The 15440-nt window shown below is 53.2% G+C and overlaps 1 protein-coding gene across 1 annotated transcript; it reads right to left on the reverse strand.

Annotated features, from left to right (window-relative positions):
* Positions 1–937: 937 nt before the first annotated feature.
* Positions 938–8587, reverse strand: LOC119114905 (uncharacterized; the record flags this gene model as incomplete). Its single annotated transcript, XM_037238966.1, has 8 exons — positions 8426–8587; positions 6325–6529; positions 3711–3888; positions 2924–3008; positions 2401–2464; positions 1926–2039; positions 1510–1674; positions 938–1030 (listed from the first exon to the last, which is right to left on the reverse strand). Coding segments are annotated over exons 2-8 (900 nt in total), but the record flags the coding sequence as incomplete, so codon positions are not given.
* Between the last annotated feature and the right edge of the window lie 6853 nt (positions 8588–15440).

The following is a 15440-nucleotide window of genomic DNA, read 5'->3' on the forward strand; positions in this document are numbered from 1 at the left end:
GCTCGCGTCGGTGGAGAAACAAACGTCACAATGGTTGCAGGCATCAAGGAAGGCAGAATCTGTGACGGCGAGCGGTGCCGCTGCAGCGCTTTGTTCTGTTCTCTCTGCTGTATGTCGGTATGCGGTAGCCGTTTACAGGCATCGGGTCAAACCATTTTACACTTGTTTAGACAATTATATTCCATGACTGATATAATGAAGACAAGAATATGCTCAAGTGACTAGATAAATGCGAGACTGATAAAATATGGTAGATGCCGCCGATAGTGGCTTCATTGTCACACTGTCCATCTCATGACTGAATAACAAATTAACACTGGGATATCGTCCTTCAATACATCAAACAGAAACACTGGCCATTTTCCACGGAACGAGCAACGCCAGTGCAACACAAACAGAAAACAGCAATTCTCGCGCTCGCATGCCGCCACCGCGCTCTACGCAGCGTCCTGGCACAGGGACACAAGGAGTCAACGGCGGCAGTCCTGCCCGCGACTCCAGGAACAGAGCGCCTCGTCTGGAGTCGCCGGAGGATGCCGCTGGCGGCGATGGCGGCGCTGGAACCCCGCCGGCTGCTCGGCCGTTCTGCAGGCAGAGCGGCCGGACCGCGCGAGGTTCTGAGCAGGGGTGCGACCACCGGCGCCGATCTGGAACAGCGGCCGGCACCCGGCGGTGACTGGCGGTCCGCGGCACGTGACGTCACACTCCCGCGCCGCGCCGTGACAAACCGACTCGCCTGAGGACCGATTCTCATCAGTTATGTGTCAGCCATGACCGGCACGCTTCTCAGCCACTGGATGACTCAGAGGCGTCGATGACGCGCGGATAGCGGGTGCTGCGTTCGCCCACCTTTGGTACAGTTGGAGGGTCGGCAGCTGCGACGCCTCAAATGTAGAGGAAGCTGTCGTGATCCTTGGCGAGAGCCAGTGAGAGTGAAGGGCGCGCGCAGGCTCCTGGAGCGGCGCTCCTCGCCGGCCTCGGTCTCCCGCCCGACCCGGCTCAGTTCGCGGCTCCTGCTCCAGTGCAGGAACTGTAGCAGACAGGGGCGGACCGCGGTGAGAGAGGGTCGGGTCACCACCCGCCACCCGCCACCCGCCACACGAGACACAACGGTGCAGAGAGGCCCGGACCATGACGGCGGCCTGTCGCTGGGACGGTGGTCTGGCGACAGCTCTAGCGGTTGTAACAACAGCTTGGTCCGTCTCAGCCGCTGCCGGCTCCAGCTTACTGACAGCCCGGGACGAATGGTGGGCCGCCAAGACCGGCTCCCGTCCACAAACAAGCTGTGCCCACTCCGCACAACTCTGCAGCGGCCACCCAGGGTGTGATGACGTCGCAGGCGGCATCTCCGGTCGGATGGTAACGCCCACTCCGGTGTCCCCTGAGTTACGATCTCATCGAACGGCTGCGCAGCAAGCACACCCCCGGAAAACTGAAGTACAAACAAGACCACTTCTCATTTGCTGATTTAATAAACGCTACCCACAAGGTCAGCCGAAGGTCACTTACCGATCGCCTGAGGGGGAAGTCCCGTCCGATGCGCGGGGTGCCCGGCGGCCGCTTCCTCAGCACGAAGCTGTAGTCGCTGCTGGAGGCCCACTCTTGCTGTATGAGCAGCGGACGGTCGTCCGGATGCAGCTTGCGCTCGAAGCTGATGCTGATTGAGCGACATATCTGCACGGAGCAAGAATATGAACCGGACGCACTGTCTAATGTCATCAATAGTCGCAATTACTGAGGCTGAGTTGCGATCGATACGAAAGCTTCTCGCACAAAACGACCGCAGCCAATGTTCTCCAAGAACTATGAGGTTTTTGTTAAAGAAACATGTGAACAAGGTACAGTTACCATGTGAACAAGGTACGGTTACCATGTGAACAAGGTACGGTTACCACCAAGACGGTGATGATTTTTTGTTTCTGTACCTCGTAAATGCTGAACAGGTTGACGCTCTCCGTGGAGTTGTAGCAGTTCAGCAGCAGCTGGATCATTTGATCCACTGTTGTTCTCTCCGAAACCAGCAGGCTCTTGTACTTGGACTGTAAAAATAAATGGTTGAGTTCATATGACGCCAGCGGGAAGGCTAAAGGAGTTGAGAGGGTAGTGAGCCGGGCGACATCACAATTAAGTGTTCGAATTCGAAACTCTTAACTTTGTCATGCAAACCATAAAAGCTGACGAGGCAAGGCTCCGAAGTACTCTACGACCAGACAACGAACTTTTTATCACCTATTCCTCATGTAACACTTGTTCCTATCACATATTAATCCTATCTAATATTAATCCTCACAGAATAAGTGATACCGAACACAAGCCGAACAACTGACAGCCTCCGCAGATGTGCACTCACAGACAGCACCAGACCGCTCAGACCACACGCCACGCAGCCACCAGACCCACCTCGGCCATGAGCACGCTGTCGAACACCTTGACCAGGCCTCCGTGCCGCATACGGACGGTAAACCTGCGGCACAGGGAGCCGACGGTCATGACTCGGCTGCGCCCCAGTTCCCACAGGCGTGCTCGCCCACGCTGTCGCACGCGAGGCACGCCCACGGCCAGCCGGACCGCGCTAGTACCTGGTCTGCGTACGGTCGCGGCGGGCGTTTTCACACGCGAGGTCAGTTCGATCTGCGCCGGGCAGAACGACGGTTTCCGGGGACATTTCACACAGACGTGGGTGGCCGGACGTTGTGGCCGTCGCGTCGCCGGCGTGTTGACCCCGTCGTTAGCGGGATTTAGGGCCCCAATGTGTGAGGAATAAGGGAAGTGAGGTTCACGAGGGTGCGCTGAGAGCCGTCCGCAACTTCAACAGCGCAGGCTGCGACGTCACGGGACCCGGGAACGTGGGAGCTGAACATTGGATGACCGGCAGAGGACGGCGCAATGAGACCTCTGGCAAAGATCACCCATCCGTACTCACTTGGAGTCGGCGCGCGGGTAGCAGGCCTGCAGCTGGGCTGGACACGAGTCGTCGTCCAGCACCAGGATCGTCCGCACAGAAGCACCTGTCAATAACGCAGCCGCTCAGTCCCCGCTGTCGTGATTGGGGCATGCTCCATTTCCCGGTGTCGGTGATAGTCGGCGGTATGAAATGTACGGAGCGCTATAATCATTTTACCGGGGAGCAGGCAGGTCACACCCTCAGTCACGTGATTACGGCCGAAGTAGTCCAGCACCGCACAGCCCAGCACTGACAAACTGTCCGCCATTCTTTAGTGGTGCGACCTTAATTGACCTCGGCCGACCCCATCCTGCCCACCCAGTGCACACAATGCCGCTGTCCCAGTTTCTACGGCCGGGCCAGACGAGCGGACGGCACGCGACCACCTTGTGGCACTGGTCGGCCACCGCGACCGGCGCTGTCACGCATGTGGCGCGACCGCGACGGCCGCGCGCGGCCCCGGTCCGCGGCGCGCTCTGGCAGGGCGCCGCACTCGCCGCAGCGTCCCAATCTCGACGGCAATCCCCCTGACGCGACCTGCTGCTCAGCCGGGCGCCACACCTGGCTGAGCAGCAGGGAGCCTGAGCCACCCGGCCTACCGTCCGCTGTCTGCTGGTGACCGAACCCCTTACCCGGCCCGCTGGGCGGGCGACCTCGACATCCAGCGGGCTCAGGCGGCGGAGCCGGCCCCACCCACCGGCCGGCCAGTCCACGCTCCTCTCTACGGCAAGACCAGCGCTGGCGAAGAGCTGTCACTTGGACTGACCTGTGCTTCTGGTGGCCACCTCCATGGTGAGGAAGAACAAATTGGGGTCGCGGTGCTTCATGCGGTATTTGTTGAGCAGCTGGTCCACCACGTCCCGGCACGTGGTCGTGTACTTGACGCACATGGTCTTGTACTCGAGGTCGGGTCGCAGGCAGCGCGTGTACACCTTCACGGTTGTCTGAAACGTGGAAATTGCACAGCAATTATTTTTTGCCAGCATTCTCCATACCCCATAGCTATTACAATGCCCTCATCTAACGTGAAGCAACGTCTCAAAAACTGGCGAGGAGAGGGGACACAAGGTCAACTTTGAAATGGATTTTTTCATGCGTCGCCACAGAAATAATGTTCAGCATTCTCGAAAATTAGGGGTGCCATGGCCACACGGATTCCCCATTTCTGTACCTATAACGCGCCCATTCCTGTGCCTATAACGCGCATGTTAAAGGGTACCGGTGATCTATCCCACCAGCCGACTGTTCTTCACGCGCTTATGTATGGACGCATGACGATAAGCGAGGTACGCATGTTCGCATTCACTTACCGGGGTGCGAGGATATGAGAATCTTACCGACTGAATAAATGATAACGTCATTCGTGTCCGAAAACTTTCAAAACATCTACCAATGGCAGGTTGACACGTCTCGGACACGTTGCTCATGCCCAGCTTACATTTAATTAGTAAATCTGGTAGAGTAACGAGACTCAAGCAAATCTCAGTGACACCTTAGCTGAACAACATTACATTCCAGAGAGTGTGGGAATGTAAACGCTTCGCTAGTTCGGCGCATTCCAAGAACAGCCTACTTGCAGCAAAAGGCGCGAACAAAGGTCCGGCAACAGTGGGGGACCATAAGGAATTACAGTGGATTTTTCCGAGGGAAAAGCTTGGTACGTATGTGGCAAACTGAGTCGACTGGGTCGCTGGATGGGTCTATATATTCCGTGTAAACGCAGGTCTGATATTGCTCGTCGAGCTCGCTATGTGAAATGAGACTTAGAAAATGAAATGATTACAACCGGAAAGTGTAAAGCGGTGGTTCAAACCGTTTCCCCGGAACAGGTGCACTGGGCTCTGATGAGTTAGCCGGCTCTTTACCGGACCAGCCAGGACGGGTTACGCCTGTTGATGGGTTAGCCGGCTCTGTACGGGACCAGCCAGGACGGGTTACGCCTGTTGATGGGTTAGCCGGCTCTGTACGGGACCAGCCAGGACGGGTTACGCCTGTTGATGGGTTAGCCGGCTCTTTACCGGACCAGCCAGGACGGGTTACGCCTGTTGATGGGTTAGCCGGCTCTGTACGGGACCAGCCAGGACGGGTTACGCCTGTTGATGGGTTAGCCGGCTCTGTGCGGGACCAGCCAGGACGGGTTACGCCTGTTGATGGGTTAGCCGGCTCTGTACGGGACCAGCCAGGACGGGTTACGCCTGTTGATGGGTTAGCCGGCTCTGTACGGGACCAGCCAGGACGGGTTACGCCTGTTGATGGGTTAGCCGGCTCTGTACGGGACCAGCCAGGACGGGTTACGTAAGCTCGGAACATCGCTCTGCCGCCCGATTCTCCTTTCAAAGTTAGTGGGTTAGTAAACCTGACGCTTTCCGATGAGAGCCCCAGAAACCACGAGTGTCGTAGTTTGCACCGCAAACATCGTGCCGCTGGAACAGTGCCACTACCAGCTGACCTTCAGACCGCCGCTGCTGTCGCTCAGCCGCGCGGTGTCGCAGCACCGTACGGTACGACACCCACCACTCTTCCATCTGGACGGAGGAGGCCGCCGCTGAGGGGAACCGAACCCTTTCGCCGCGCCCCGCGCTATTTCTGTCCCACCCTCGGGGAAACGCGCCCCGTCCAACGGGCGTGTCGCATTCCAGGGCCTGTTTTGGCGACGCAGTCCTGTCGAGGACATGTGAACCCTCCGCGACTGATCGAGCCGCCGCGCCGGGGCCCCTAGGCCCCGAGGCCTGCCCCGTACCAGGCTCGAGGCATACAACAGGGAGTTTTACCGACGGCGGAATGCGAAACGGCCGCCGCAGAATGGACCATGGGCCGGGACGGGTCACGATCCAGGATAGCGAGCTGACTGTCGCTGACGTAATCCGGCACCGAGGCGCCCAGACACGGAACACAACTTAGCAGGCCGGGATCCCCGGATTCCGCCGTGTATCACCGCGTAGGAACGCAGCGGTGAGCTGGATAAACACGGCAGCCGGCTCTGACCTCTCTGCGCAGCCCGGCCTGCACGCCGCCAGGTGTCCCCCAGCCATGTGTCGCGGACGCGGCACTAGCTGACACGGCTGGGCCACGACCTTTCACGCGCGCCTTACGCCTGGGTCGCAACTGACGCAAGTGGTGGCGCATTCTTCGTGCCCGCGGCAGTACGTTGGAATGAATACTCGCGCTAACTGCTTGGGAAGGTTTGGGTCTTGTCAAGACGTCCGCCTCACCGGAGCTGGTGCATTGGTTCCACCCGTGCTGCCCTCGCTCAGCCCTCAGTCTGGTCTGGATCTAGTCTGGTCGGGATCTGGATCTGGATCTGGATCTGGGTCCGTTCTGGACCTGCTCTGGGTCTGACTCTGGTCTAGATCCGGGCCCAGTCCAGATCTCCGTCTTACCGTGGGCGTGGCCGGCACGCTGGTGCTGCCCGTGCTGCTCTGGGTCTCGTTCAGCGATGTGTAGGAGGAGGAGCGAGACGACAGAGCCGGCTCGTGCAGTGAGCTGAAGCTCATGGTGGAGTTGATGCTCAGAGTGTCCGCCTTCTGGCCAGACCGCATCAGCGAGGACCGCAGCGGGTTGACTTGCACGTGCTTCAGCATAACCCTGCAAAGAACAAGTTACGAGTAAAATGACCGCAGCTTCTTATCATCTAAAAGGCTGGCGTTTTATTCCGTTTTATCTGTTCCGCTAAAACCTCCCAAAAAATGTATCGCATTGTGGGCTGCATGGGCTGAAATGATTAAGACAAAATCCACGGTACATTGGTTGGCTCACCTCAATGTGCCGTTTCACCTGATGCATAAGCATGAAGTTTACGAAAGGACAATTTAAATCCCGGCATAAATGGCGCTTTTGGAGGTATTTCTTCGGCACAGTGGAATCAATAACATGTTCCGCATAATGTTTGGCCAGCTGGAATCGCACAGCGCAAATTTGTAAGCACGTTTGTTTTCAAATCCTGAAAAACACTCTGAATTTAGGTACGATTAGGGCATGTGACAGACATTCTTTGATGGGACTGGAGATTATAAACTTTAAGTTTCCTCCGTTGTGGCCCTGGATGCGGTGCATCACGGACGGTTATCGGCACGACGCATCGCCGACTACATCTGTTGCATTGAAAGCATGTGGGGTGTTCCGATACATGATGACTTATAAATTTACTTCCATAAACATAACGCTTCAGCAGGCGACCAGCATTCACTAGTTGGAAATCAGAAGAGAAGTTTCATAGCAGATAGCACAACGTAAGACCACCCAGTGTTGGTTTCCTTGATCAGGGGCGTGTGCAGCAGAATTTCGTAATGTGGGGGATCGCACAGCTCACTGTTTTTCACCGATGACCCAGCTTAGAGCACCGCAGATGCGCAGATCTTGAGACCGTGGGTAAAATAACGGCGCATCTTCTGCATCAACCTGGTGTTACCTGTCCACTACGATTATTTTTGGCCGACATCTATTGGCAAGCATATTAATAAATGCAATTGTAATTTTGCAAAGTGAGTTGGGCGGTAAACCATGAAAGATAATGAAACTACCCCGATTTTTCTTTTTCCCGGATTTAGTCCACTTTTCTCTCGAAGTTGGGGGGAGGGGGCTGAAGCACTGGAAGGGGAGGTGACGCCCTCAACTGAATAGGAAACTACATACGCCTGTAATGGGAAATATGACTCCAGTGGGTACTATGTGAACAAGCCGCCTGCCCTCGATTACACGATTCTTTAATAGCGCTGATGCCATTCATCTTGTCCGCGGAGTGTTGTTGCCAAGTTAGTGCAGTTAAACTTCGCGGTTATTGGGGAGCGTACCTAAAGGCCAGAAATCAGGTCGGAGGGTTTCCGCAGGTCCGGAATGTCAGACACAAAACAGCCCACCACGTCAGATTGGCCGCGCATGGCTGAGTACGAGGCCGGATAACAAGCATCAGAGGACCAGACGATATTATTAAGTACGCTTTCATAACGCAGATTTCCAGCTTGGCAATCAATGAGGTTATCAGTTTTTTTCCAAAAGATCATGTTTTTAAGGTGTTGAGTCAAATCAGGTTTTCTGAGAAAGCAATCTTCAGTAGTGTGAGGCCTCCGACCGCACATTTAGGAGTCCCTTATCCTCGAAAACGTCAGTTGCAAGATTGGAACAATGTTCTCGTCATTTAGGGGCACGCCGCACATCCACGCCGATACATTTATCAAGGAACGCCAGAATGTTGAAGCTAACCATGTACCCAACCGTGCGCAACGCGGCCAATCCAGCAAGTGGTGTATGGATTACCTGCTAAATACATAATATTATACTTTCAGATTAATTATAAATATACTATATTAGCGGTTGGCATTAAGTCGAGAAATAAGATATGATATACTTCATCTACGGAGTTAAAAAGCCACAATCTAAGAATGCGACTTAAATTTTTCAGAAACGACACATTATGTAGATGAGCAATTCACAATGACCATGTCATTGAATACTTTCAGTCGAAAGACCCTCGCCTGAACACACCTTAAGGACAGTCGTCAGTCGTTGAGCAGCTGGCGAAATCCTGGCACGCACTTCACTTCAGACGGTCACTTTTCGTTCAGACCACCAATTCAGGAGGTCACTATCTGTTCAAATCACCATTTCGTCAGACCCGCTTCCTCGCACCCCGCCTCGACGGCCTGAGCTCCCGTACTACGGAGCGACCGGCCGCTGGCCGCACGCGCTACCAACACTGCCGGAGGTGCTGCGTGACGTCATGACAGCTGCGACCAATGACGTGCGGCCGTGCGGTTGGCGCATGCGTCGGCAAAGGGTGACGTCGGCAGTGACGCCTATTGCCGTCGGTGCCCGAGACGCGACTTTTTCCAAAGTGTTAGTCCGCAGCCCAGCCCGCTCAGGCCAGCTACGGATCTCCACCCGCAGAAGCCCGCTGTAATACACTGCCAACCGGCATGTACCGGCAAATATCAGAGTAACCGCAATAGGTATATGTTGTATCAAATATTAGCTTGGCATTGACAGAGTAAAGAAATGCTGTGTATTTCAAACGGTGGGGAGTCTGATCAATTCATTACGCTATACATGGACACGCATTGTAGGCAGCTCTAGAAAAGTGGAGACATTTTTCATCCACACTGCCCCTAAAATTCGCCGATTTCACTCTGTCTTCCTCACAGCTTTCGAATGTGTTGCAACAACTGCAATGCCATATCCATCTTCAAAAACCAAACTCCCAAACTCCGGCTCCTAGATAGCGTTACCTGTTCTCAAGTGGAGACATGATGCAACAGCGCAGAATAAATGCCTATGACATCTTTGATATTATTAAAATTGGCCTCCTTCACTATGCATGCTTTATTCAAGAGCATCCAGCACCGCGTCGGTTGTCATGCTGCTCACAAGCAAGCATAGTACTAGCATTTTGCCCAGAAATACTGTCTGCGCCTCTCGAGCAGCACTGCGCACATTTAGCAACGCCACAAAAACGCGAAATATTATGAAATGCTGGAGGAAAATGTTCGCGGAAAGAAAAATGAGCAATTTATGTGTAAGACCTCCGTTTCCATTTCACATAGCCTGATGACTGCAGGTTTTGAGTTTTTATCGAATACTTGATTGGCGTCATGTGCTGAGCTGGATTTTTTTTTTACACAGACTTGTGTGCATGTACATATATTAGAAGAGATAGAAAGAAGAAAAAAGAACAAAAACGCTTATGCAATATAAAGGCTGCAAACTGGTGACAATCGTGGTAGTGGTCAAATGCATCTGACGTAATAGCCTGTGCTATCGTGGTGAAAAACTGCAGGTTCCTGCACATATGAAAAATGCAGGCATAAATGGACAAACTGTACATTACCACAACTCCGATTTCGACAACTCTTGCGCATGTTATACAACGGCAACTGTGAGCTGTATTGACAAGTGAGCGAGGCTAGGACAATAAGGGGCACACAGATTCCCATCCATTTTATTGACCATTGGCATTGATTGTGGGACATGTTTTGCATATAACTAAGAAAGCTGAAGTGCACGGCACCCTCTCGATAACAGCCAAGCGCAGTATCCAACTGTGCATATAATAATGACCCATTTAATTACTGCTCGATGAAATCAGGCCAAGCTTTGAAAACTTGTTTGGGAGAAGTGTTTACTCAGCGTAGTTCAGTATGTGCAGCCTGGTTCCCTGGTGTGCCATCTCTGCCATGGGCTCTCTGTCACTTGGAGACCTGCCTTATACATATCAATATATTATCTTTTCATAGCTGTTTGGTAAAACACTCAGATCTTTTTGAGGTTTTGAATCTTAGATAATATCAAAATATGTATTATTTCGCAGCTGTGCTTCACGGACCGTACGTGTCAGCATACTTGTCCAGCACAGCAACTCCCGGCGGATCTGAGGATGAACAGGGGTAGTTTGTAGAGCGTCAGAATAAAGATCTCGTGGTCCGCGTTTGGTCCCTGGTTTCAGTAGGATTTTTGGCCGATGGAAGGAACGGTTTATTAAATGGAAGCGTGTTTAGGTTGTACATTGCCTAGTGCCTGTTGCGTAGGAGTTAATGCATTATATTACGTATAAGATTAGCTGTCTGTTTCTTAGAAGGGAGCGTTCCACATTTATATGGGGTTTTGAACTGAAACAGCCATCTTGAAGACCTTTCGATGCCGTTCACAACAATGCCCTTCTCAAGACCTAAGCTCCTCTAGTTTCTAAGCTACACGTCCACGAAAATGGGGAGAGGTATACCGGGAGATCACTTCAAGGTCACCTTGGTATTCATGACAACATCATAACATCATTCAAATCCTGCCATTTCATAAGCGATGGGGTGATCAAGACCAAACAATATATGATTGTCGAGGCGCTCATATTTGGCTTTCATGAGAGCGATTTCCACATGTAACAGCCGTCAATTGGCTCTCAATCAATGATGTGCAATGTACGATGACGCAATCAAACCATGACGTATTGAGAAAATAGATAATTGTGCTGTCTAGAGCAGCCTTTTTCACAATAAGAGATATGCCGTTGGTCGCAATTGAGATTGTTTCATCGTATCTGACATTTGCTTCAATATCCTCTCAAATGTAAACCATTCTATTCAACACTTTGACGCAGCTGATGTCTTATATCACAAATATTTGTACTGAAATGGTCAGTTGGGAAAACGTTAGGCTGAAGATATAAAGGCTCCTGGTTTCAGCAGGCTTTTCCGATCGTAGATGAGTGATGGGTTAATGGGTTAAGTAGATACGCGATACGTTGTGTTTCCATATATTCCATATGTATATTATATTTCCATATATTGTTCCCCGTCTGCAGGGGCCGTGTGAGGAGCTTTCAGTAGTAAGAGGCTTGGCACCCATTTGAGATTTGCAGCTCAACAATTTTGGAGATCTGCAGAGCGTCAGAATGAAGATATCATACTCCGTGGTTGGTCCCTGGTTTCGGCAGGCTTTTCCATGGAAGGAGTGGTTTAGTAGATGGAAGCGTGTCGAGTTTGTATACAGCCGAGTACCTGCTGTGTAGGAGTTGATAAACCATATCATATACTAAATTACTTGACTGTTACTTAACACTTTAACGCTGGTGGTGTCTCATATTTCACACATAAGTACCGGAATACCTCAGTTGGGAGAGCTCAGATGGGATACTAGAGATACAAGGTTACCTGGTGTGATCCCTGGTTTCGGCAGGTTTTTCCGTTCGTGCACAAATGACACGTTATTTGGGTAAATAGATAGGCGATGTTGTATTTCGATATAGCTTGATTCATCCTTTGTAGAGATCCTGTGACGAGCTCTCAAAATTCAGAGATTCGGTACCCATGTGGGATGCCGGGACCATGTGGAACAATGCAGGATCTGCGTTTTCAGGAAAGTGTTTAAGGCTCCGGTTTTCCGGTATTATGAGTTAAGAGCTCTCGATAATCAACCTCAGTTCACCAATGGATGATGCTTGAACTGGTTACGCAACGATAATAAGGAAGCGTCGGTTACCTTGACCAAGCAAAAACGTGTGGTTCTAACGTCTCATACCAAAACCAAACGTGTTATGATACATGCTCATGGGTACGAGTGGCTCACAATTCATAAGTCTTGGCAGACGGTCAAATTCATTTTTAAAGAGCTTATGACGGTAGTGTAATTTTTTGGTTTATTGGACATATCCTGGCTTTTCTGGGCTGTGCGTTTTGTTTTTCAGCATTGAAAAATGCATATTCATACATAATATATTCACAGATTCACAAATGTTAGAAACCCTGTCGAATTGAAGAGCGTTTGGGGCATTTAAACCCACACATCGAGTACATATGCTGACAACAAGCGATCTTGATAACGCCACAAAGCCCTGGCTAGCAGAGAGCCATTAATAGCTCCTCTATGCTAATATTTCTTGCTATGATGAAAATCGTTTTTTCCGTATGTGAGCTAGAATACGTATGTAGATACCACCGGCATTTCTTCCCTGGACGTGCGTTCGGTGATCTACCTATATTTGTACATCAACAAATATACATGGAATATAGTCTTTGGATACCACACGGCAAAGAAAACATTCAGCCCCGCAAGGCAGCATATATATGCTTTTGTTGAAACAAGCCTACACCAGCAGCGGGAGCTTATACAGTAGTAATTCATGCATATATAAACGCCCTTCATAGTCAACACTAGAGCTGACACTTTTGAGCCTACATGCCTCCAACGTGTGGGCATGGCTTTGCCGGCAGACGCCATGGCTGCATGGCCTCACATGGGCATTGCTGGCTACATAGCGGGTCAGACATAAAACTTACCACCTTATGTCTTCTTTAGCACAAATGTACAGTTAATCATCTAAAATTTGTGGCAACATATGCTGACTGAGAAAGGGATTGTTGCGCGAAAAGAAAAAAAGAAGAATATATGTTTATATATACATATATATGCATATGTGTGTGTGTGTGTGCAGAATAAATATACAGACAAAGCTGAAACAATCCAAAAGCAGTGAGACATGCTGTCAGAAGCATGGTTTCCTTTTCCATTGAGGCTGCATTTGCCCAACGCCGTATTGCGTTGTATGCCGCCATGACAGCCGCTCCGCCGCCCGCCGGCCGTCACGTGCCGCCGGCCGTGACCCCAGCGGTCAGCTGACAGCCGGCAGGTGCGCGCCGGTGGCGGCCAGATGGCCACGTGACGCGGCGGCGCGCGCCCTGACCACGGCAGCCGCGCCGCTCGCGGTGGCCACCGGAAGCGGCGCCGCCCGCCGCAGCCGCGCCAGATTTGTCGGCTCGGGTGGGCGGACGGAGGGGCATGTGAGGCGTGGACGGGAATTCGGGTTTGTACATCATGACGAACGGCCGGACCCAACCCACGGACGCCTCGGCGGTTGACCAGATGAACGGCTGCTTCAGTGTGGCCGTTTGGCTGGGGGGGGGGGGGGGGGCGGGTTGGACGTGCGGTGTGTTATACCCCAACGTCGCGCTGGAAGCCTACTGTGTGATCCAGACCACCATCGGTCCGGAGCACCCGGGAGCTCCGCCGCAGCAGCAGCTCCCGAGGATCTCTGGCAGGTGGGAGACCAGAGTCCAGACGGTGGTGTCGCCTTTGTTGCGGCGAGGATCTCTGGCCGGTGGGGGACCAGAATCCGGGCCGTGGCATCAGTTAATAGTGCTCGACAGCAGGCCACCGGGAGAGGCACTCGACGCACACCAGGTAGGTCTGGCCTTAATGGCTGAAAAAGTCCGCGGAGACGTATTCGAAGACTCGACTCGGCTTGAGGATGGACATCAGCGGCTCGCGCTGCTGGATAAACAGCCACTCACGCATGCCTGGCAGGAGCCGACGCGATCGGCGGCGTGGCGGTCGATCCCGGTGGCCGTCGATCCCAGGTGGCCGTCCATCCCGGGTGACCGTCGATCCCAGGTGGCGGTCGATCCCAGGCCAGCGCGCGAACTTGCGGGCGTGATGCCGAGTGCGCTCGATGCCTTGGTGCGAGTCGGCAGACGCTGCAGAGTTTCTCGCCGGAGACTGTGAGGGATGACCGGACGGGACTGCACATCAGGATACCGTTGTCAACAGCGAGGCAATCGCTCGGCCGCAGCTCGGTGGGCAGGCCGGACCGACGATCGGGGAAGCCGTGCAGCGCGGCCCCTCGCAGGGCCGTGTATTCGGCGTCGGCACGTGCGGCCGCGCGGACGCCAGTCAGAGTGGCGCCTGCCATGGGAGACACCCGGGGTCCTTATGGACCTAGCTGAGTCGCATCGCGCACGACGAGACTGTGAAACCCCAACGCGGAAACGGACGCATGGAAAACAGTGCTTCATATTCCGTCAGGACTCAGACGCGACTGATTGTCGGCCAGCGGCGTGGCGACGCTATCTGGCATGTCAGCAAAGGCCACTTCTCTTTTTCCCCGGCGTGCGAACAAAGGGTCACCCCACACCGGCGTGCCCGCGGCATAGGGCCCGGTCACACGGGTGTCACGGGCGATGGTAACGCGGTGACCGAAGGGGCTGGTGGAGGGACACGCTCGCCGAATAGCGTCGTCTCGCAGTGACGGCGGCAGGTTACAGCAGACGGTGGCCCGCGTTAGGGCTGTAACTGTGCACTCGATTTTGTGCGACGCACTTGTTTTGTACCGGCCTTGTTCATCCAGTCAAAGCTGCACCAAGTCACCATGCCAGTCGACGCTGCTTTGCAGATCAGGTACCGGGCTTGACGCGTGATCCTCGCCATGCCAGTGATAAGGACCGATCGGTCGGGCTGAGCTGTTCCAGTCGTCCCACGAATCAGTGCAGGCCTCGCACGACGGCCAGCCTGTATCAACGAGAACAGTCACATACCGAGGTGAACTTGCACGCTACAATTCTCGCGCCAGTACAACGGTACACAAATTGCAAAGCCAGCTACGAGAGCGCTTAATAAGCCGGGGTGACACAACATGGCCTGAGACTTGTGTGCAGCTAACGTGGCGCAAAACAAGTGATGCACTGTAATGCTGCGCTAATATATTTCTAGACATAATGACGTAAACACCGACTATATTATCAGGTGGTGCTATTTCATCGGAGTAAAATTTGACAGCACAAGAACATGGTACGCACATCTAACGTGGTAGCCGGCGATGAACCGAGCGACACTCGACAGTCCCGAGGATCCCTCAATTCGGTCATTCCGGCACTCATTCGGTGAGCCGGCACCTCCACATGGGTACCTAAGCACGTGTCGGTAACACTGGGATATTAGAGCGAAAGCCGGCTTCGCTTCGTTCCCCCCTCCCCCCGCTCTTCCGGTAGTAGCACGTGCCGTCTCCCCATCCCGTCCCTCCAATCCTCTGGCCCCACATGCGTTCGAGTATCACATGTCAACGGAGAGGGCGCGCGGTCGGCTGCCTTTGAAGTCATGCCTGCCCCAGGGCAGGCCAGAGGAGGAGCAGCCGGGCAGCGGCCAATTACAGTCTGCTGGGGCTGCCAGATGTGGGATGGCGCATGATTGGACAATCTGAATGATCACTCTGGCGAGAAAAGTTGCGTGCGAACTCCTGCAA

The sequence above is a fragment of the Pollicipes pollicipes genome, unplaced genomic scaffold, assembly GCF_011947565.3.
Source record: "Pollicipes pollicipes isolate AB1234 unplaced genomic scaffold, Ppol_2.1 Scaffold_3087;HRSCAF=3621_pilon_pilon_pilon, whole genome shotgun sequence".
Classification (NCBI taxonomy): Eukaryota; Metazoa; Arthropoda; class Thecostraca; order Pollicipedomorpha; family Pollicipedidae; genus Pollicipes; species Pollicipes pollicipes.